We start from the raw sequence: 22630 nt of genomic DNA on the forward strand, positions 1-22630 counted from the left end.
TTTAGGGAATTCCCTGGCAGTCCAGTGGCTGATACTCAGTGCTTGCACTGCCAGGGCCTGGGTTCAATCCCTGGTCAAGGAACTAAGATGCCCCAGGCTGCACAGTCCAGCCAAAAAAAGAAAGATTTTATGCCTGAGTGATAGTCCATTCTATATATATACACACACACCACATTTTCACTATCCGTTCATTCATTCTTGATGCTCAACCCAGTCTTCACATTAGATCAAAGAAGCACTTTGTAAATACATGTTTGTGCCCTGACCAGAGTCCCTTTCAAATAAATGGGGTGAGAACCAACGTTAATTATATTTAAGGTTCCCCAGGTGATTCCAATCTGAATCCTTCATTGAGCTTCAGGACTCTGAGTCCTCCTATTCCTGAGGGCTGAGATCTGGGCTGAGCAGGGGCGTTCTACTCTGGGTAGGGATGGACCAGGGCCTGGTCTGTGACCTGAAGGGGACTGTCGTGTCTTCTGAGGTGCCCACTGCTGCTGTGTATGTGAGGGCCTCACCAGGAAGGGAGTAAGATCTGATGGAAAGTGTGGGAAAATGCTGTGTTGTTCTGTGTAGTTTACTGTCCCGAGTCCCGAAGATTTCAAAGACAAAAACAAATGGTTATAGAGTTGTAAGGCAAAATACTATTTTTAGTAGTATTTTACTCGTTTATCTTATTTGGGAATGATCTAGATATTTATAAACTACATATAATTTATCAAACATGTAACGTTTCCTGTTGTCAACGAGTTGGGGAAAGATATTTAAAAAGTTTACCTGGAACCTTTTATCTCATATACATTCAGTTAATTGGACATGTAAGCAAACTGCTGGAAAAAACAACTTTTTACTGTAACCGTTTTCAACTTGTTAGGATACATCTTAGTTTCACTAAGATGTTTCACTATAACTGGCCCAGCTTTCACCTTGAAACTGTAAAGAATCCGCCGCCCACTGCGGGAGACGTGGGTTCATCCCTGGTCGGGAAGATCCCACGTGCCTTGGGACAACGAAGTCCGTGGGCCACAACTACTGCCCGTGCTCTGGAGCCAGGGAGCTGCAACTACTGAAGCCTGTGTGCCCCAGAGCCTGTGCTCTTGGCAAGAGACGCCACCGAAATGAGAAGCCCACACACTAGAGTAGTCCTCTGCTCACTGCAGTTAGAGAAGCGCCCAGGCAGCAAGGAGGACCCAGCATCGGCCCACCCCCACCCCCCAAAGTGGGACAATACATTAAAAAAAAAGCAATTTCAAATTAATAGGATCAGCCTCCCACTCCCCGCCCCCTGCTCTGCGCCTGCCCTGCCTCCCAGCACTCCCGGCGGGCTCCGGGGTCTCTCCAGGCACCTAGCGCTCCGCCAAGGCCCCGCCCCCGGAAACCCCTCTCTGGCCCCTCTTGCGCCGTCCTTTACGAAACCGGAAGCGGACTCCGAGGAGAGACCGTCATCCCGCTGAGAGTAAGTTGCTCGTCGGTAGTGTAACTGTGCTGCTGCGGTGGCGGCGGGGGTCCTCCTTCCAACTCCATCCTCACAACGTGGGGGTTGGCACGGGCCTAAAATCTCAGCACCCGCCTCTCCGCCCCCAGTCAATCCAGACGTAGCTGTTACGGACTGGGTGTATTTTCCTCTGGGTTGAAATCTCAGAGGCCGGTGCCTGCCTTTGGCTTTTCCGCCTTTGGTCTCAGTAGACACCGCCTTTCGCACATTTTCCTGCTTAAAACCCTTTCCTACCTCTGCCGCTCGCCTCATGTAAAGCCCTCGTTCGCGAGGTGGATTCGCGCCCCTCAGCCTCGCCTTCTCGGCCCCTGGAGGCCGCGTCCTCTCCCCGGTCCCGGGATTCGGGAGAGCCCGCCCCGCTCCTGAGACCCCGGCCCCCTTGGCCTCGCGTCTCCTTAGGCCGCTCCTTCCGCCCCGCGGGCCTTCCCTCCCTGTCAGCCAGTCCCCTCACCCCGCGTAGGGACAGATGATCCCGGCCAACGTTCTTCAGTCGCCAATTCTTCCCTCGGTTGGAAAACGGTCTCTTCCCGTAGGCGGCCCTCCTACTGCGTCTTCTTTGGCATAAATAAGTGGGCAATGGGATCGGCAGCCTCAAAGAAAAGAAACCTGAGAGGAAAACTGATGAGGTGGAAAGAATAAGGGAAAACGGATGGAGACAGAGGATGGCTGAGGGGCTTGTAAAGAGACCGTAAGATGAAATAGATTTAGCCTTGAAAATGGCAGGTGAATAAAATTGAGAAATTTTAAAAGCCGGATCTCCAGGGATTGGGCAGCAACATGGGGAGAGGGGGGGGGGTCTCGATCACGGATAGTAAGGGGAGCAGCAGCGGTAAGGCACTTCACAGAGATTCTGCGAGAGCATAAAAGGTGGAGCCGTGGACTTCAGAACATCGTGGTCCTGGGAGAGGAACAGATGACAGCATGTGACTAGCAGAGCAGAAAGGAAGCCTAGCCACATGGGGTGCCTGAGAGTAGGGAGGAAGGGACTGTAAGAGGCAGAGAAGGTTTGTAACCAGACGGCAGAGGGAATTGAGCTGGGGGAAGAAAGAGGCAGAAATGTAAGGATACGGAGGGGAAAGGGCAACAAGAGAAGAAACAAGTTGCAAAATGTGGCAGGAGAGCAGAGAGAAATAGACCGGCAGGGGCGCTAGCAGAATAGAAAAGATTAAAAAGAAGATAGAAACGGGGTGGGGGCGGGGAGGAAATGGAGATAGACAATTAAATGGAAACGCATAATAGTGCAGGTAAAAAAAATATATATATGTATATATATATAGTGCAGGTAGAGGGGAAACGGGGTTCAGGTGGGAGAGGTGAGTGAATTGAATTTGGACAAAGTTATGATGCACTGTTTTCTGGCTTTAGAATCTAATAAATTTAAATTTTGTTTGCTTAAATTATACAGACGAAGATTCATATTGCAAAGCTGGAAAGTTTGTACATTTTGTATGACAAGATAACGTCCCTTTGCAGTCCCTATTGAGCCAAGGAGCAGTGACTTGACTCTAGACAGGTGTGGGTCACCCCCTTCCATTTCCTGGCATGGGATGGAGGGGCACTAGTGGGACAAGAAAGGACTGGTTCTGTCACCACATAGTACCTCTTTAAAGAAACATTGAAAGTGCTGTTTTTCTATAATGGATTTACTTTCCTCTGTTTCCTTTACATTTCTTTGGTTGTTAACTTTACATATATACTACTGCATTAAATGTCTAATGCCCTGCAAATAACTGTTAACTTGTGAAATAAGTTGGGGGTATTATGTATTCTACTCATGTGGTTCTTTTCTAAATATGATACGTCCTCAATTTTTTAAAAGCATTGACAGCAAGATTATTTCCTTTTATTGATTCGTATATTCTTGACACCAAAGTGCTTTCCCTGCTTTATCTTAATATATTGGCAAAGTTCTTTCATAACTAGTAAATATGTTTAGATTCTTTTGACGAGTACTTGGTAGAAATGTCTTTTATATTAATGATCAAAACCTGGTTTAACAAGTTAGTGTAATTTTTTTTTTCCATAGCATTCACATTTTATTTGGTATTATAAGTAACCTCGACATTATTTACAGCATATAGGAAGGTGTGTGTAGGTTATATGCAAATACTATGCTACGATTCATGGGGTCGCAAAGAGTCGGATACGACTGAGCGACTGATCTGATCTGATCTGATGCCAGTTTATATAAGGGATTTGAATCCCTTATATTTTTTTTTGCCTCTTGTATTCCTCTGTTCATGATGAAGTTTGCTCAGAGCTTATTTCTAAGTTAAACCCTTACAGTGTTTTCTGCACCAGCAGCTGTGCTTCTGCGACTGTTTAAATTATTTTACTTTGATTTTTCTGGAAAAGAAGAATTACCTGTTTGGTGTCTGTGTGATCAGATCTTGAAAGAGAAGTTTCCTTTGATCAGGTACCTGATAGATGGTGTTTTAAATGGAACAGGTGATAAGGACAAACTCTGCCCACTGACCTTGCGGGATCTCATTTGGGAAACACCGCTATTCTATTCACTCCACTAAGACTTTTTCAAAAAATGTCTCCCTTCTGGGCCTCAGGGAACCCACTTATAACATGCAGATGAGAGACTAGACCAGAAACTCAGAGCAACGCTGACCCTGAAATGATTGGCCAAACTGGGTATGTCTCTGCATGGCAGTTCTTTTTGGAGAGAGTATCTACTTTTTGTAGAATTGTATATGGGTCCCTGTCTTCCCAGAATGAACAACAAAAATGCTGGCTTAGAGACAGGAACACAGACTCTGAGTAGAAGTGACCATAGTAGAAATATTTCTCAGCATTAAATGTAAATTTGTGGATTTCTTTTTTTAACTTTTAGTTTTGTATAGGGGTATAGCTGATTGACAATGCTGTGATAGTTTCAGGTGACCTGTGAGGGGACTCAGGCATACATATTTATGTATCCATTCTCTCCCAAACTCCCCTCCCATCCAGGCTACCACATAACATTGAGTTCCAGGTGCTATACAGTAGGTCCTTGTTGGTTATCCATTTAAAATATAGCACTGTGTACATGTCCATCCCAAACTCCCTATTATCCCTTCCCTCCCACCCCCTGCCACAGTCGTTCTCTAAGTCTGTGAGTCTCTCTGTTTTGTAAGTTCATTTGTATAATTTCTTTTTAGATTCCACATCTAAGGGATGTCATAAGATATTTCTCCTTCTCTTAACTTCACTTCGTATGGCGATTTCTGGATCCATCCGTGTTGCTGCAAATGGCATTTTTTTTTTCATTCTGCTTAATGGCTGAGTAGTATTTCATTATATATAAGTACTACATTTTCTTTATCCATTCCTCTGTTAATGGAGATTTGGGTTGCTTCCATGTTTTGGCTTCATGAAGGCAGTGATTTCAGGCACAGAAAATTACTTTCCTCCAATGTTAGAAGTACAGCCTGAGCTGAGCACACAGGGATCCTTGGGTGCAGGAGGATGGGTACCTTGTGCTCAGGAGATGGAGCTGAAGGGTGCCCTTCAGCATCCACTCTACAGGTGACTTGTGTTGGATCTTTGGGGAGGTGTCAAGAATCATTGTGTAGGGACACTGCTCTCCATTACTTCTTGCAAGTAGTAAATCCTTCCTGCTCCAGGGGAAAAGAGAGAGAGAGAAAGGAATCTTTCTACAGTTTTTAGAGTAATATAAGAAAAGTTTCAGAGGTCATTTTGTTGTTTACCTTTAGTACTCTTCAGTATTTTGTGTCACAAATAAATTTTCAGTTGCACTGTGAAAACTACAACAGGGGGATTTGGGGTGTTTATTTGGGATGTTTGGGTCTCGCTAGGGCTTGTGCATTGCTGAAAACATCTTTTATATGTAGTTTTCAAAGATGACAATCTTTGGGCTGAGGTTACAGTGAATGAAAACATGGTGTTTTGCATCCAGTGTATCTTTGGATGTCTTCATATGTACTTTTCTCTCTGGCATGATTTATTAGAGTTTGGGATTTTGTGTGTGTGTGTGTGGTTTTTTATAGCAGGATGAGTGGATCATTATGGGTTTTATAGAGACTCTGATGGACCCCATGAGAGTTTGTAAGTTCATCTGAGTCGAAAAGGGAAGGAAATGATGAGTACTAAGTTTCAAATGGCAGAAAGTTTTTATTAGAGAGGTTTTGCTAGGTATGCTTCTGTGGACAGAACTTGAGAGCGGCCATTAAGTTCTTCAGTGTAGGGAGAGATTGTTCCAGAAATCAAGAGGACTGGCAACACCAAGTGAACAGTAGTACAGGAGGACATCCTTGGGAAGGTGCAGCTGCTACTTTCTTGCTGCCAAGCCAGTGCTAGTTTCTCTCCTGTCCTCTCCCACCCTGTCCCAAAACATGTGTGTGCACACACATACACACACACACACACAGAATAGGGAACTCTTGTGTACTCTTAGTGGAAATGTAAATGGTATGGCTATTACAGAAAATGACTTAGAGATTCACCTGTCTAGCTATCCAGAGGAAATTAAATCTCTAGGTCAATATTTGCAGCAATGCATCTAATGTTGACTATGGTTAATCATACTGTGTTTCTGTATACTTGGTATTTGCTGAGAGAGTAACACTTCAATATTCTTGCCACACAGAAGGAAAATGCTAGTTGTAAGTTGACAGAAGTGTAAATTACTTCATCAAATAGTCACACTGGATGCCTTATATGTACATACTTGTTCTTCATCTGTTAGCCTCAGTCACGCTGGAAAATAGAATGTTAGGGGTGGGCCGGACTTGCCTCCTCTGGGTGCTGGTCAACTCAAGCATGCCTTAGATCGATGAAAACTTCAGGGTATGCGTGTTTTTTACCCCCTGACCAGATATTCCTTTTTATATTGTCAGTGTGGGGTCCAACCTCAATAGTGTTTAAGGGGCCCCAGTACATCTAGCATTGAGCATCAGGACTCTGGATCCTCCCAGTCTTGAGGGCTGAGATCTCGGCTCAGGGGAGGGGCTCTGCTCTGAATGGGGCTGGACCAGGGCCTGCTGTGTGACCTGAAGGGGATCATGGGGTCAGTGGAGGTGCCCCCTGCTGCTGTGTACATGAGCCCTCACCAGGAGGGGAGTGTGGTCCGAGGGCAAGTGTGGGAAAGTCCCTTGTTGGTCTCTGGTCTCTCCTGTGACAATGGGCAGCCAAAGACACTTTTCCACCTGATGAGATCTTCTTTGTGTATGTGTGTGGTTGGGGCACAGAGAGAGAAGATATGGATTCTAACAGCAGTTTTGCAACTTTCAAGGTTGACTTCAAAAACTTACTTTGCCCAAGGAAGAGCATAGAAGAGGAGGAAGAGGAAAGAACTGGAGTCAGGCATGGCTCTTTCTCAGGTAAAGTCATATCCTCAGTGGATTCTCAGTCTGTTCTTCTGAATTGCCCTTCTCTGGACTCACTAATCATGTCAGACTCTGGAGTATCCTGTCTGACTCCTATACACGCACACTCACCCGGGGCCTTCCCTCAGGGCCTGTCATCTCCACTTAGATGCCGTCTCCCCATGACCCGGTGACCTGGTCCTTGTGAGGAAGGACCTTGTGATGATGCCTCCCCTGGGCATCATCCTGGGCAGGACTTCTCACCCATGGGTTGGAGACAGGGTCTCAGTGCTCTTGGGCAGCAGGGATTGCTTAGGGCCCATCCGGATGTGCTATCTGCTCTCTGTCAACCAGGATAAAGAAATTGAACATTAATATACATAGTATCTGATAAAATCTGGAAAACTGACCAATGAGGGGGTAATCTTTTTCTAAGGCATTTGAAGCTAAATGAATGAGTCACTGACTTCAAGTCTTTTTTTTTTTTTTTTTTTAGCTATTTTATATTGGAGTAGAGCTGATTGACAGGGTTGTGATAGTTTTAGGTGGAAGGAAAAGGGACTCAACCGTACATACACATGTATCCATTCTCCCCCAAACTCCCCTCCCATTCAGACTCTCATATAATATTGGGCAGAGTTCCATGTGCTATACGAGGACCTTGTTACTTATTTTAAATATAGCAGTGTGTGCATGTCCATCCCAAACTCCCTGACTATCCCTTCCCCATTCTTCCCCCTTGGGAACCATACGTTGTTCTCTATTGACTTCAAATCTTAGTAGTTGCAAATGGAAGGGAAAGTTCAGGAACAGACATCAGTGATATAAGGAGATTGATTCCTTTTTTTTTTGTTTTTTTGACTGTGCCGCATGTTGGCTTGTACTATCTTAGTTCCCCAACCAGGGTTTGAACCTAAATCCATGACAGTGAAAGCACAAGTCCTAACCACTGGACTGCCAGGGAATGCTTTATTCCATTTTTGAATTTGACCTATGAAATCAATCAAAATCTCTGACAACTGGACATGCTTTCAATCACTTTTGTCACCTCCATTCCTCAGAGGTTGTCTCTGCACTTGGTGGATTATATCCTGTGATATAGAAGATTTTACCTTTGTTGCAAGTAAGGTTCCATCTTCATTCTTTTGCTGGATTGCATATAGTTGCTCTGTATCATTTATTATCAAGACTGTCCTTTGCCCTTTGTGCAGTCTTTGCACCCTTGTCTGTACATTTTATATCATATTCACTGAATTATTTCTGATACTCTAATCTGTTCCACTGGACATGGAACAACAGACTGGTTCCAAATAGGAAAAGGAGTACGTCAAGGCTGTATAATGTCACCCTGCTTATTTAACTTATATGCAGAGTACATCATGAGAAACACTGGGTTGGAAGAAGCATAAGCTGGAATCAAGATTGGCAGGAGAAATATCAATAACCTCAGATATGTAGATGACACCACCCTTATGACAGAAAGTGAAGAGGAACTAAAAAGCCTCTTGATGAAAATGAAAGTGGAGAGTGAAAAAGTTGGCTTAAAGCTCAACATTCAGAAAACTAAGATCATGGCATCTGGTCCCATCACTTCGTGGGAAATAGATGGGGAAACAGTGGAAATAGTGTCGGACTTTATTTTTGGGGGCTCCAGAATCACTGCAGATTGTGATTGCAGCCATGAAATTAAAAGACGCTTGTTCCTTGGAAGGAAAGTTATGACTAACCTAGACAGCATATTAAAAAGCAGAGACATTACTTGGCCAACAAAGGTCCGTCTAGTCAAGGCTATGGTTTTTCCAGTGGTCATGTATGGATGTGAGTTGGACTGTGAAGAAAGCTGAGTGCCAAAGAATTGATGCTTTTGAACTGTGGTGTTGGAGAAAACTACTGAGAGTCCCTTGGACTGCAAGGAAATCCAACCGGTCCATCCTAAAGGAGATCAGTCCTGGGTGTTCATTGGAAGGACTGATGCTAAAGCTGAAACTCCAATACTTTGGTCACCTCATGCGAAGAGTTGACTCATTGGAAAAGACCCTGATGCTGGGAGGGATTGGGGGCAGGAGGAGAAGGGGACGACAGAGGATGAGATGGCTGGATGGCATCACCGACTCGATGGACATGAGTTTGGGTGGCTCTGGGAGTTGGTAATGGACAGGGAGGCCTGACGTGCTATGATTCATGGGGTCACAAAGAGTGGACACTACTGAGTGACTGAACTGAACTGAACTGAATCTGTTCCAGTGGGTTATGTATCTGGGCTTATACCATTACAACATCATCTTGATTACTTTGTAATATGTTTTAAATTTTGAAAATGACAGCCTCCATCTTCTGTTTCAAGATTATTTTGGCTGTTTGGGGGTCCCTTGAGGTTCCCTTTGAATTGTAATTTTTTTTTTTTAACGGCAAAAATTGCCTTTGAAATTTTGACAGGGATTCCATTAGAATCTAACACTTTCAGTAATAAAGTCATTTTAAGAATATTTAATCTTCCAATTCATGAGTACAGAGTGTCTTTTTATTTACTTATGTCCTCAGATTTCTCTTAGTAAAGTTTAGTAATTTTCAGTGAGCAAATCTTTTACTTCCTTAGGCAGTTTTTTCCTCTTCTGTCTCTCATGCTTTCAGTTCAGTTCAGTTCTGTAGCTCAGTCATGTCGGACTCTTTTTGACCCCCGTGGACTGCAGCACGCCAGGCTTCCCTGTCCATCATCAACTCCCAGAGCTTGCTCAAACTCATGTCCATCCAGTTGGTGATACCATCCAACCATCTCATCCTCTGTCATCCCCTGCACAGTCCACTGTAACTTCAGAGGGAATGCATTCAGAGTTTCCTTTTGATCATGAGATTTGGTGAAATAGTCTTTCTTAATTACAATGTATTTTTTTCCATTTTCTTTATAGTTGTGATATGTAATTCAAGTAGTTTTTAACTTTGCTTTGTGATCGTTTTTTCTTCATCTCTTAATGTATAATAGTAACAGCTTTTCTAATTTGACTCAGTGTTTTTATGAGTTTTTTTTTTATGAGTTTTTTTTTACAGAAATAAACTCTGCTTTGCATTTGTTAATACCTATCTTTGTCAATGTTATGGTTTTCATTGTCTTTATATATAGATATTTCATAGAGATTGCAGTCAAGAGATCCTATTTTTTTTTTCATGTTACTACTATTTGGTACAATTGATGCTATTTCATTCTTCCAAAAATGCTGAAATTTAAATGAATGAAAACAATGGTGAAAAAAATCATGCACAAATATGTCCAGAGACACCTTCTCTCATTTCAGTTATTTCTACATTTACATGTGTGTCCATGAGTTCATGAATCTAGAAGTCCACGGTTTTCATAAAAAAATCATGATTTTATAACTGTGTACTGTATTATAGTTAAAAGTATAAATATATTCCATGACCTTGCATTTTTTCTACACTCTCTTGTTCATGGTTCAAATAGTAGTAAGATTACTAACATGTTATGTGTATGTGTTTGTGTGCCCATATCTGTAATGATCGTTTATTGCCTTCTGTGTTGTTCACTTTGAACTTATTTCAAGTAGTCTCAGGGAACCCTCTGTCAGTGTGCTTCTAATGCTATTCTTTTTTTTTTAGCCTTAATGCTCTTCTGTTACTTCAGTTTTTGCTTCTTTATCTTCAGTTTAAGACTGCATTCTCTTTAATTGAGGTTCTTGGTATATCATTTCTTAGCTTCTTAAACTAAGTTGAGTTTCTCCAAATGTCTCTGATACTTGTCTCTGTAGAACAGCATGTGTCTTTCTCTACTGAGCTATGATGTTGATTAAAAAATTCCATAGCCGTAAAGCATTTAGAATATTGCATAGCATCTTTAAAGGATTTGAACACTTTTAGTCATTGCTGTTGTTCTTATGATAATAATTTAAGATTTTGACCTTTTTTTATGGCACTGTTGACTTTGTCATTTCTGATGCCACCACCCATAGTGTAGCTCATCTAGATATTGAATAGCAGTCAGTGTGTAAAACATAGTCTAACACTTCTGGAGGAACATCACATTGTTGAATCTTACTTACATGTATTTCATGTATTGTCCACAAAAATGAAAAATCCATGTTGATTACAGGTTATCATAATCTTTGTATAAAAGCAAAAGGAATTAAAATTAAGAGACCCATAATTTCCTCCAAATAGCTTTACTTGGATCTGTCGGAAAACATACTTCAACTTGATCCTTTCCCTTCTCTTCTCCTTTTGTGTGAAAATAAGAACTCTCCTCATGGCCCCTTGGTGAAATGTGTTTTCATTTCAGGCACAGTTGACCTTCAAGGATGTGGCCATAGAGTTCACTCAGGAGGAGTGGGAATGCCTGGACCCTGCTCAGAGGGCCTTGTACAGGGACGTGATGGTGGAGACCCTCAGCAACATAGTCTCCTTGGGTGAGGATCACTTCCCTTTGAAGTTGGGATCTACCCTGGGGTATCTCTGCATTTCCCACTGCGTGCCTCTTGGGAGCCCCGGTTTTACTTGACTGATCTGAAATCCCTGTTGATTCAGACATGAAGAGCTTTAGGACCCAGCCTCGGGAGTTTAAATCTACCTTTTCCTCTGACGATCTGCCCACTTCATGATACATTAGGAGTTGTTCCAGAGTTTTTGTAGTTGTAAAGCTCAATGGAAAACTTTTAACATACTCATTTTCCTGTTTCCTACCCATGTGCTTTTGATTCAGGAGTTTTAGGAAAAGAGCTATGTTTCTTCACATTATACTATTACCTCTATATTCAGAAGGAGGTAAACAGCAGGTGAATTTTGAAAATATTTTTCTATTCCTCTCTGTTTTCCCATCAATCCTCAGTTGAACAAGGGACTAGGATTCTGGCAAAGCCACAGCAAATCATGTGTCTTTCCTCTTATGTGGAGGTATTTATATTTCTTACCTGAATATTTTACCCACTTTGTAACAAGACAAAGAGCCCTGGTCAATGGAGAGTGAGGTGAATGCCTTTGGCAGTGTATCAAAGGGTGAACACAATTCAGATCTCAGAAGAGTCCAGGGGAGCCTCACTATTAGTAGTGTTTACAGACTTTCCCCTTGTCAGAGAATTCTATAGGAAGTACAAACATTTACTTACTATGTGAGCTCTCAGAGGAAATTTTTCTTCTCTGTAACCTATCCCTCTTTGTCTTTCCACATGTAAAATGTATTCTTTCACCTCTAGTGGTGCCACATTCCTGCCAGGGACAAAGGCAGAGCTTCTATCATGATCTGCAGCGCTCTGCCATCTGACTCCTGTGAACTCCTGTTGCTTGCCTTAGAGGAGCATGAGGTGGACTTTTAAAGGGACATCTTAGTCCCTCATCTCTTCTTCTCAACTTCACTCCATTGGCAGTCCAGTTCCCAGTCCATAGAGATAAGAGCCAATACCTGCAGACAACAGTCCCTGAACCCTTGCTCATTCCATCTCCATTTGATGTTTTTAGAACACTTCATCAGAAGGGGGAAAGCACTGGCTGCTCTCTGATTGCATTTGGCACCCCAGAATCTGCATGCAGCTGTCTCTGGTCCTGTCTGCTTGTTTGGATCCCTCTTCTATTCCTTCTCTTCTGCCTTGGCCACACTCTTCAGGCTTGTGTGTAACAGGGTGATGCATTCTGTTTCCTGTAATTATTTTGCAGGGAAACTAAAGACAGTAGACACAGTCATGCTGTCTTTGATCCCCAGTCCTAATGAGGAGCATTTGTGTGTCTTTCCGGCTCTTAGTTTGGTGTCGGTGGCAGGAGCACATTGTTCTGTCTGAAGATCCTGTGATGTATGACATACATGTCTCATGTATTTTTCACTCCTGTAGTGTTCTATCTAGTCTGGGACTGTATTCTCTTCCTCATATCATACTCTTGTAACTTTGTGTGTGATTTTGCTTCTAAAATTTGTTTGTGAAATACATAGTCCTATGCTTTGAAATTATATCCAGATTCTACTGTGATAATTCACCCTCAGTTAATCAATACTTTCCGGTGGACTCTTTGTTACTGGGTAACAGATAAATTTGATGGAGAATACTATCCTTCATGCATTGTAATATTTTCCTGCTATATAGAAATTCACCACCCTGTAGTAAAGTAGTCTGCATATTCTATGATACAAAATAGGAAATATCACCAGAACCTGACTGATAAATCTTTCTGGGTGTTTTTCTGGTTTTGAGCAATGTCACAAAAGCCTGTCTCAGTAGCATTGTGACAGTGATGTTCACATGTGCTGTGATCATCCCCTTTCATTCTCAGTAAATGGTATAGGAATTTTTTCTCAAGATAACATTGTCCAAGTTCACTTCCTTATATTTTGAGGCTATTGTGTAAACTGTTGTTAATGCCGTCTTTTGTTCACCTGCGTGCCATTGTTCTTTGTATATCAACAGCTAATTTTGAAACATCTAAATCAGAACTTATAAAGTAGAGTGATACTTTCGATCTGAACTGTAATTTGTTTTTTGTTTAATAGACTGTCTGGTCCCCATTGAGTGGTCCTCACCCCCTGTGGAACGTCATTGGACCACATACACTAGAGTTTATTTCTCATGTCTCTGTGTTATATACTACTGGTCTCTCTCTCTTTATGCTCATACCACACTGCTTGGATAAGTTTAGGTTTCTAAGAATTTTGAAATAATTGTGAAACTTCCAACTTTCTTCTTTTCAATCTTGGTTTTGCTATTGAGTGTCTTTTGAGATTGCATTTGACTCTTAGGATGTATCTTTTTCTTTAAGACACACTGTTGGGATTTTATTGAGGATTGGGTTGACTCTGTTGATCACTTAAGGGTAGTATTTACACCCTGATCATATTTACTTCTAATCCATTGAACTTGGGATATCTGTATTAATTTGACTTTTCAGATATTTTTCAGCTGTGTTTTCAGTTCATAGTGCATATATCTTTCCCTTCTTCTGTATGGTTTTGCTGAACACTTCATTTTTTTGATGGTATCGTAAATATAATTTTCTGAATTTAATTCTTGATTTTTTTATTGTTAATGAAGGGAAATAGTATTGATTTTTGTATATTGTCATTTTTCTGAGTTCATTATTTTTATCAGGTTTTTTTTTTTTCCAGAATCTTCAGAGCTAAAATTTTTATTTATTTTATTTTTGCCACAACACGCACCATGTGGGATTCTAGATTCCCCACCAGGGATCAATCCTGGCAGTGGTAGCCTGGAGTCCTAACCATATCTGGACCACCAGGGAATTCTCCAGGGTTTCTTATATTTCATTTGTCAACAGAGATGTTTTGCTTCTTTTTTCTGTTGGGATTGTTTAATGTGTTTTTGCTACCTTTGTGTTCTTGCTAGAAATTCTAGTAATTTCTTTTTTTAGAGATAGTGCAAGTATCCTTGTCTAGTTCCTGATGTTAGGGGAAAAGTTTTAAGTCATTACACATTGAGTATGATGTTAGCTATGGGCTCTTAATACATGTCCTTTATTGTGTTGAGGTCATTTTTTTTCTGTTTCTGGTTTACTGAATGTTTCTGTCATATTTTTAGCATTTTTACCTGAGGGAACCTCTGGGAATGGGGAGGCTTGTGCCAGTTCATTCTCAACGTAGTGTAAGGAGGATGAGGGGAGTCAAGGGCCAGGAAATTGTCATGAACTTTCCTACATTTTTCGGTTTAGTGTTTTCTGGACAGGCATCTGTTTGAGTGCTGCTGCTTCTTTACCGGTTGGGTGAGTTTTCCCAAATTGTTTTCTGCTTTTTTTTCCCTGCTTTGTTTTAACTTGGTTCCTCATGGGTAATGAGTGCCTGTGGTTTACTGGCCTGCTGACATAACTCCTCATGGTTTTTAATTTGAGAGTTTGTGTTAAGAATTTAATATGATTTCCAGTTTTTAGAGGGGCCAGCTAAAAAAACACTGTTATGTTTAATAATAAGGAGAGCTAGCATAAAAATTTTGTATGCAAAAGGATATTACGTAATTAATATTTTAGTTACTTTTTTCATTTTTAACTTACTTACCTGTTTTGATTATATCCTGGAATATATTATATTCTGATTATATCTTCAGGCTTTGTCAAGCACTTTCAGTTTGTTTCCTCATATAAACTCTGCTTACCCAACTAGGAGACATTCATTCTGAAATCATGATCTCCCTCCTTTACAATACTGTTGATCCTATTACTTTGCTCTGCATTTGTGTATACAGATTAGACTCCTTATAATGGTCTTCTCCTGGTTTTTTCTTCTGCTTTTTGCTGAGTACATTATTGCACAGTCTCCTGGAATACTGTGTATGTTTATATTGAGCATATATGTGGAAATACAGTCACTAAAATACTCAGTTGGATACATTGCATAGCAAATAGTGTAATAGATTGAGAGTTAATTTCTTTATACAGTGTCTAAATCTCATTTGGTTTTTTCCCATACTCATAGTATAATTCCCCTAGTTAAAAATGATACCAAAAAAAAAAAAATGGTACAGAACTATTCTATTGCTAAACCAATTCTTCTTTTGTCTTAAGGTCAGTATTTTAGTTGCCCTTGTACAGTGGAATTCACAGTCAAAAGCTTTGTAGATATAGGTACTCTATGCTCCACCCAAGCCGTTTCTCAGTTCTGATCTTTCTTTACATGAAACCATGATATGGATGAAAGATTCTTATTTTCTAGTATATTTAAGTTATTATCCTAAACTTATTAATTTCCACAGCACTCTTTCACCATCCCTCCACCTTCCACTTTACTTACACTGTAAAAATAACCCCTCTGTGTATTGAACAGCTTTCTCCTGACACAACCTAAATCACTGTGTGCAGCTGTGATAACTCAGAAACCAGTTTCAAAAGGGGTGGCTGAATCCCCTTAGTAGTTACACAGCTCACTTCTTGTGTTTTCCTTGATGTTTTCTTTCTTAACTCCTGATATTTGTCGTAGTATTTTGTAATCTAGACTGCTTGGGTGGGCAGTCATGTTTAAGTATATGTTGTCTCAGACTGTAGATCAAAATTCATACTGTGGTTCTTACTTTATGTTCTGTGTCAATTGGGGTCATGTACATAAATCTGTGATTCCACTTTCCTTACTTGAAAAATTGTGATTATTTTCCTCAAGACTTTCAAAAGAAATTGGTAATGTTAGATGACATGAAATGTCCTTTTTTTTTTTGGCACACCATGCTGCCTGTGGGATCTTAGTTTCCCAACCAGGAATGGAACCTGGACCCAGGGCAGTGAAAGTGCTGAGTTTTAACCACTGAACTGCCAGGGAATTCTCAGAAAGAGTGCTTTTTTTTTCTTTTGAGAAAGATCTTTTTTTGCTTTAAAATTTTTACAGCAGTAAATTTTTACAACAGTAAAAATTATATATTATACATTGTGTGTGTGCAGGCTCAGTCATTAAGTCATGTCCAACTCTTTTGTGACTCCTTGGACTGTAGCCCACCAGTCTCCTCTGCTCATGAAATTTTCCAGGCAAGAGTACTGGAGTGGGTTGCGGTTTCCTACTCCAGAAATAGTGCATTTTTATACTAACAAATCAAAAGTGGCTTTTGTATAAAAAGATAATATTCAGATATGTTTATTATATCCATTTTGTTTATTATATATTGTATTCCTTTTTCTTGCAATTTGTTCTCAACCATATTATCTATGACCGTAGTTAAATAAATAAATTTGCAATATGTATTTTGGAGGCAATGACCTGGATATTTTAGGGCACTGCACAAGTAGGGAGTTGCTTTGTGTAATAGCTGTTAATGTAAATGGAGAATATTTCATTTATTAATATTTAAATTTTATTTATAGAAGGTGGTCTTTTAGAATTCTTATGCTGCTTCATGGGTATATAGTTTTACAGGAGATATTTCAAAGAACATTTTGTTTTTTAAAAAACTTTTATCACATTTGCTATTTTTTCTCTGTTATATTTGTTTCCGAATTCGAAACTGCCACTCATTGTGATTACTCATTAAATAAGTTCATTTTGGATTATTTATTGTTGTAATATATTTTGTCAGATTTTTTAGCATTCATTTATATTTAACAAGTATGTATAATATATGTATAGTATAATAATATTCTTTTCTCCTCAGTTATGAGGCACCAGTAAGTATGTTTACTGCTAACTGGTATGTGCTTTGGTGTCATGGTTGAAATATACACTTTTGATAGTCAACAGAAGTTTTTACAATGAGTGTTTTTACGTAGGTTGTTGGGTGCCCTAAAATTAAGTGGAATTACCTCAGATCACTTTACTAAAGAATCATTCATTTTGTGTTTGCAAAGGTTTTAATATCATGACTGGGAATTTTCATAACTCCTTTTTATGTCAGTACTAGTTTGGTGTAATATCATGTATTTAACATGAAATATTTACTTATGAATTATAATGAATAGGATTACTTATGGAAAAAAAAAAGGATTACTTATGGTTCTTTATATCTTGTAGATATCTCTCATATGCATGTGATCAAGAAGTTACAACTAAATGCAAACATTTATGGAGGAGAAGGATTCCAAATAGTTATACTGGGAAGACACAAAAGGAATAAAATTGAAGATTTTTACCTCAGGAAAATCCAGGAAAATATATGTGACTTTGAATTTAAGCCAAGAGATGAGGAAAGAAATTACAAAGGAAAGCCTATATCCCATGGCAAAAATCTCCCCTGTAAGAAACAGCGATGTGGTAGAAGCATTACAGGAATTCAGCCTATTGAAAACAGACTTCGATTAAGCTTTGGGAATGAACTACAGCTTTATAAAAGTGAAGAGAAAATTGATGAATTTAATGAAGCTCACAGAAGTATCAATATTAATGCCTCATTTTTACCACTTCAAGGAATTTCTTCTATCCAGTCCAACCTTGGTAATCCATGTGTGAATGATTTTATGCATCCTTCAGTACTGACACAAGACCAGAGGGCACACAAGGACAGCCCTTACAATTGTAATCAGAGTGGTCAAACCTTTCATCAGCACTTAAACCTCACTCAACATCAGTTGATCCATACAGAAGAGAAAATATTTAATTGTGATGTATGTCACAAAGTCTTTAGTCAACATTCAGACCTTGCTATTCATAGAACAATTCATACTTCAGAGAAATCTTACAAATATAATGAGTGTGGCAAAACCCCTAACTATGGATTGCACCTCACTGGACATCAGATAATCCATACAAAAGAGAACTTATATAAATGTGATATATGTGAAAAAGTGTTTACTCAAAGTTCATACCTTACAGTTCATCAGAGAATACATACTGGAGAGAAACCATACAAATGTAATGAATGTGGCAAGGTGTTTAGTCAGAATTCATACCTTGCAAAACATCGCAGAATTCATACTGGAGAGAAACCTTACAAATGTAATGAATGTGGCAAAGCTTTCAGTCAGAAAGGAAACCTTGCAAGTCATCAGAGAATTCATACTGGAGAGAAACCTTATAAATGTAACGAGTGTGGTAAGATGTTCAGTATTAGATCAACCCTCGTCAGTCATCAGATCATTCATACTGGAGAGAAACATTACAAATGTAATGAGTGTGGCAAAACTTTTTATTTTGGCTCACACCTTATACAACATCAAATCATCCATTCAGGAGATAAACCATATAAATGTGACATCTGTGGGAAAGTCTTTGGTCAAAATTCATACCTTGCAGTTCATCGGAGAATTCATACTGGGGAAAAACCTTACAAATGTAAAGACTGTGGCAAAATCTTTAATCACAGCTCAAATCTCAAGAGACATCAGATAATCCATACAGGACAGAAATTATGTAAATGTGATATATGTGGTAGAGTCTTCAGTTATAATTCATACCTTGAAATTCACCGGAGAACTCATACTGGAGAGAAACCTTACAAATGTATCGAGTGTGGCAAGGTCTTCAATCGGAATTCAAATCTTGCAATTCATCAGAGAATTCATACAGGAGAGAAACCTTACAAATGTAATGAATGTGGCAGCTGCTTTAGTCGGAAGGCGTACCTGGCAAAGCATCAAAGTGTTCATACGAAAGGGAAACCTTAGAAAAGTAAAGACTGTTGAAAAGCTTTTACTTAAATCTCAGCTGTCACTACATTTGTTGTGGTTCAGTTGCTAAGTCATGTCTGACTCCTTGCAAATCCATGGGCTGCAGCACACCAGGCTTCCCTGTCCTTCACTGTCTTCTGGGGTTTGTGCAAACTCATGTCCATTGAGTCAGGGATGCTGTGTAACTATCTCATCCTCTGTTTCCCTCTTCTGCTTTTGCCTTCAGTCTTTCCCAGCATCATGGGCTTTTCTAATCAGTCAACTTTTCGCATCAGGTTGCCAGGGTACTGGAGCTTCAGCTTCAACATCAGTCCTTCCAATGAATATTCAGGGGTGATTTCACCTACTCGAACTGGACAGAAGCTCTAGGAATGGATTGAGCTAGAGGCTCAATGAATTTTGAGTCAAAATTCAAACCTTAAGGTAAATCGATGTGTCATGTTGGAGAGAAACCTGACAAATATAATGACTGATAAATTTGTCATTGTATTGTGAAGCCTACCTTACCGTCAGATAACCCACATTGATGACAAACTTTAAGGAAGTGTTTTTAGCAAGTGTTGCTATCTTAGGCTTCATTGAAAATATTCTGGAGAGAAATCAGGTAAGTATGTTTAGTCTGACCAGCCCTTTAGACAAAGAATTCATTCACCAGAGATTTCTTTCTGGAGATTATTACCTCACAAATGCTAGGAATGGGCAAAACCTTTACTTGGGCCTCACATTCTACCAGTCATCAAATAATCTGTGCTGGACAGAACATTACATATGTAATGAATGGGGCCAGGTTCCAAATTAATGCTCACTCATCACTCGATATTGGAATATTTATCCTGGGGAGAAACCACACGAATATAATATGTGTGGCAAGGATTTTACCCAAAGATCATAAGATGGGGGAGTTACTGGAATTATCCCTTACAAATGTAACAAGTGCGGCAAAATCTTTACCTTGAGTTCAAGTATGAGGCAACGGGAGAGTCCATTTAAGAGAAACCCTACCGAGTTACAAGCGGAGGTTTTATCCAGGCTGCACAATTCACCAGACTTCTCAGTACATACCTTTGAAAGAAACCACACAAACTAGTATGTGTGCTAAGGCTTGTACCTGAAGATAAAATCACTGAAATAGATTTAATCTGGAGAACAGTGTTTCAAATATAATGTTATAAAAGTTTTCATCAGGTATCTCCAACTTCGGTGTAATGGTTCAATTCATACAGGTCAGAAACTAAAGAGATTTACTAAATGTGGAAAGAATTTGATGAAACAATGCTTCCTGAGGTTTCATCACAAAATGCCTCATATTGGGGATGATCCTTACAAATGTAACGAAGTAGGTAAAGTTTTTGCACAATTCTTAAATTAGCCTGTGTGTCAGCCAATCCATAAAAGGAATAAGTCTGCAGTTCTCTTAAGATTAATGGGAGATCATTATGTTCTTCAGAATCATTACAAGTCACAATAAGTTAAAACTTACGGAATGATTTGTATATGACATGAAAACGTGTAAGTTGGCAATTGTCTTCACTCTGTAAATATTCTATTAATTGTGTTTTCTTGAAGAGGCCACATTACAATTTATGCCATTCAACCTGAAGTTTGAAGTCTGTTGACTTTAATCTTCATTACAGGTCTTTGATGATGGTCTCTGGGAAGGAGTCAGTAATGAGTCAATGAAGGAGCTGACTTCATTAGATTTGGTTGATTCACATCCATGTTCCCTGGTAAAACAAGGACCCCGAATTAACCAAATTCAGTAGTGTATTAATTAGCATCAGGGAGGGGCAGAGAATAGTGTAAAATTGCTGTTGCCCATCGTGCTTGTTATGTTTAGAATCCATGGATAGATCACAGTGAGTTACAGAACATAATACTCTGCTAGGTGACCATGAGCGGAGCAGTAAGGACATTAAAGGATTGGACTATTCATGAGAGGAGAGGGACCGGTTACTAGGGACGGATTATGTGGTAGGAACAGTGCCCAGAAAACGTTGGTTACTTTCTCCATTGCATGGGAATAGGTGTTGTTTACATCTGTGTGTTGTTTTTATTATTTTTTTTTGCTGTACCATGTGGCATATGTGATCTTAGTTAACCAGGGATCAAACCTGTGCCCACTACATTGGAAGCACAGAGTCTTAACCCCTGGACTGCCAGGGAAGTCCCTGCCTCTGTATTCAATGAGACATGAGTCTTAATCTTGGGAATTGTAGGGAGAGCAGTTAAGATGAGAGGAAAATTTAATTACTGTGATGAACCTTCATGGAGGGCAAGCTTACAGTTTGAACTTCCAGTTTGTCTCAAAGGAGCACTCAGGCTTTTTTTTTCCTTTAATTAGTTTGTTCCGATAGGCTGAAAAAGTTCTTCCTGAACATTAAAAAGTATCAATAGTCAAACATCAAAAATGAAATTAGGGGAAATTCCTGGGCAGTCCAGTGGTTGGGACTCAGTACTCGCACTGCCAAGCTGACAGGTTCAACCCATGGTTAAGAAACTAAGAGCCCATAAGCCAAAAAAAAAATTTTTTAATGGGATTAGACTTCATAAAACTTCACTGAAGCAGACCCCTCTCACCTGCCAACTAGTGTGCCTCACAAGTATCCTATATTAGTAAGTCTATTCCTTCCTTGCGTGTCTGTCACTTTGCTGAATTCCTTTTGCGCTGAGACACAAAGAACCTGAGCCTCAGTAAGTCCAGGCTCCAGGTACTGAAACCCCCACCAGGTGGGAGACACTAAGCCTGCTGCCCAACCAGCATATAGAACCCATAGCAGTTGGAGCCAGAAGGTTAATAATGCTGACTTCCGTTTACCTCAGCACCAGCCAAAGAAGTGTCCACGAGTTGACCACACCCACTTTGAGCCATTATTATAAAACTCCTCCCACCCCTTCTTGTTTGAAAGACACACTATTGAAGGCATTAGCCCACTGTGGCCCCTTTGCTTGGCAAAGCAATAAAGCTAAACTTCTCTACTTTGGGGAAAAAAAAAAAGCAAAACATCGATTTGCTTACTCCTGAACCTCCTGACTTAATTGGCTTGGAAAATCACACTTTTTGTCTTGCTAATAATTTATTACATTTGTTTTCCACAGCACACGTTCAATATGGTTCTGGAAAATACTTGTAAGATACTATTTAAATAAACTTCTGGGGATATTTTTACTCTAGTTTTAATTAATTTTTGGAAATGTTGACTAGATAATATAATGAAACAATTTACTCGATTTTCCAAATGCTGTTAAATTTCAGTTTCAAATTAGGCTATTACCTAATATGTTTTGTTGTTTGCTTTTATGCTGTAATAATACTTTCAATCATTTCTTTAGCAGAATTTTTTTTTTCCTGACAGATGTGTGTGTTCTGTTTTATAGCAGGGGGTTACTGGGTTGTTTTGGGACTCTTAGGATGCAATGATGCTCAAAAGGCAATGACGGGTACAAAGTAGATGCAGTATAAACATAAAAACAATTAGTTTGGGGGTTTAATTCAGTGAAAGAACTGAGATGGCAAAAGGGTGACAGGAAGTCTTTTTTGTGGGACACCGAATATCCTCCACATAGAATTTGTTCACAACCAAGAATAATGTATTTATCTTTGCTAAGTGATCTTGATTTTTATTTATATTATCATTTTTGGTGAGCTGCATAGCTTGCAGGATCTTAGCTCCTTGACCAGGGATTGAACCTGGGCCCCACAAGTAAAAGCAATGAGTGCTAACCCTGGACCACCAGGGAATTCCTTGATTTATGTTATCTTTAATATGAAATCTTTATGTTACATTTCTGTTACTAATATTTTATGATG

At 39.8% G+C, this 22630-nt stretch overlaps 2 protein-coding genes across 2 annotated transcripts in view; both read left to right on the forward strand.

Annotated features, from left to right (window-relative positions):
• Positions 1–37: 37 nt before the first annotated feature.
• On the forward strand, positions 38–21988 carry LOC109572018 (zinc finger protein 665-like). The gene is made up of 4 exons (XM_019978549.2): positions 38–1453; positions 6735–6822; positions 11096–11222; positions 17231–21988. The coding sequence occupies exons 2-4, from the start codon at positions 6808–6810 to the stop codon at positions 18817–18819; spliced, it is 1731 nt and encodes a 576-aa protein (XP_019834108.2). The 5' UTR covers positions 38–1453; positions 6735–6807; the 3' UTR covers positions 18820–21988.
• The window catches only part of LOC109572015 (zinc finger protein 665-like), a 26762-nt gene continuing 23445 nt past the window's right edge, over positions 19314–22630 (forward strand). The window contains exon 1 of the mRNA XM_070771608.1: positions 19314–19426. The gene's annotated coding sequence lies outside the window, so the exon portion shown is untranslated. The remainder of the gene's footprint in view (positions 19427–22630) is intronic.

This window comes from Bos indicus, chromosome 18, assembly GCF_029378745.1.
Source record: "Bos indicus isolate NIAB-ARS_2022 breed Sahiwal x Tharparkar chromosome 18, NIAB-ARS_B.indTharparkar_mat_pri_1.0, whole genome shotgun sequence".
NCBI classification, from domain to species: Eukaryota; Metazoa; Chordata; class Mammalia; order Artiodactyla; family Bovidae; genus Bos; species Bos indicus.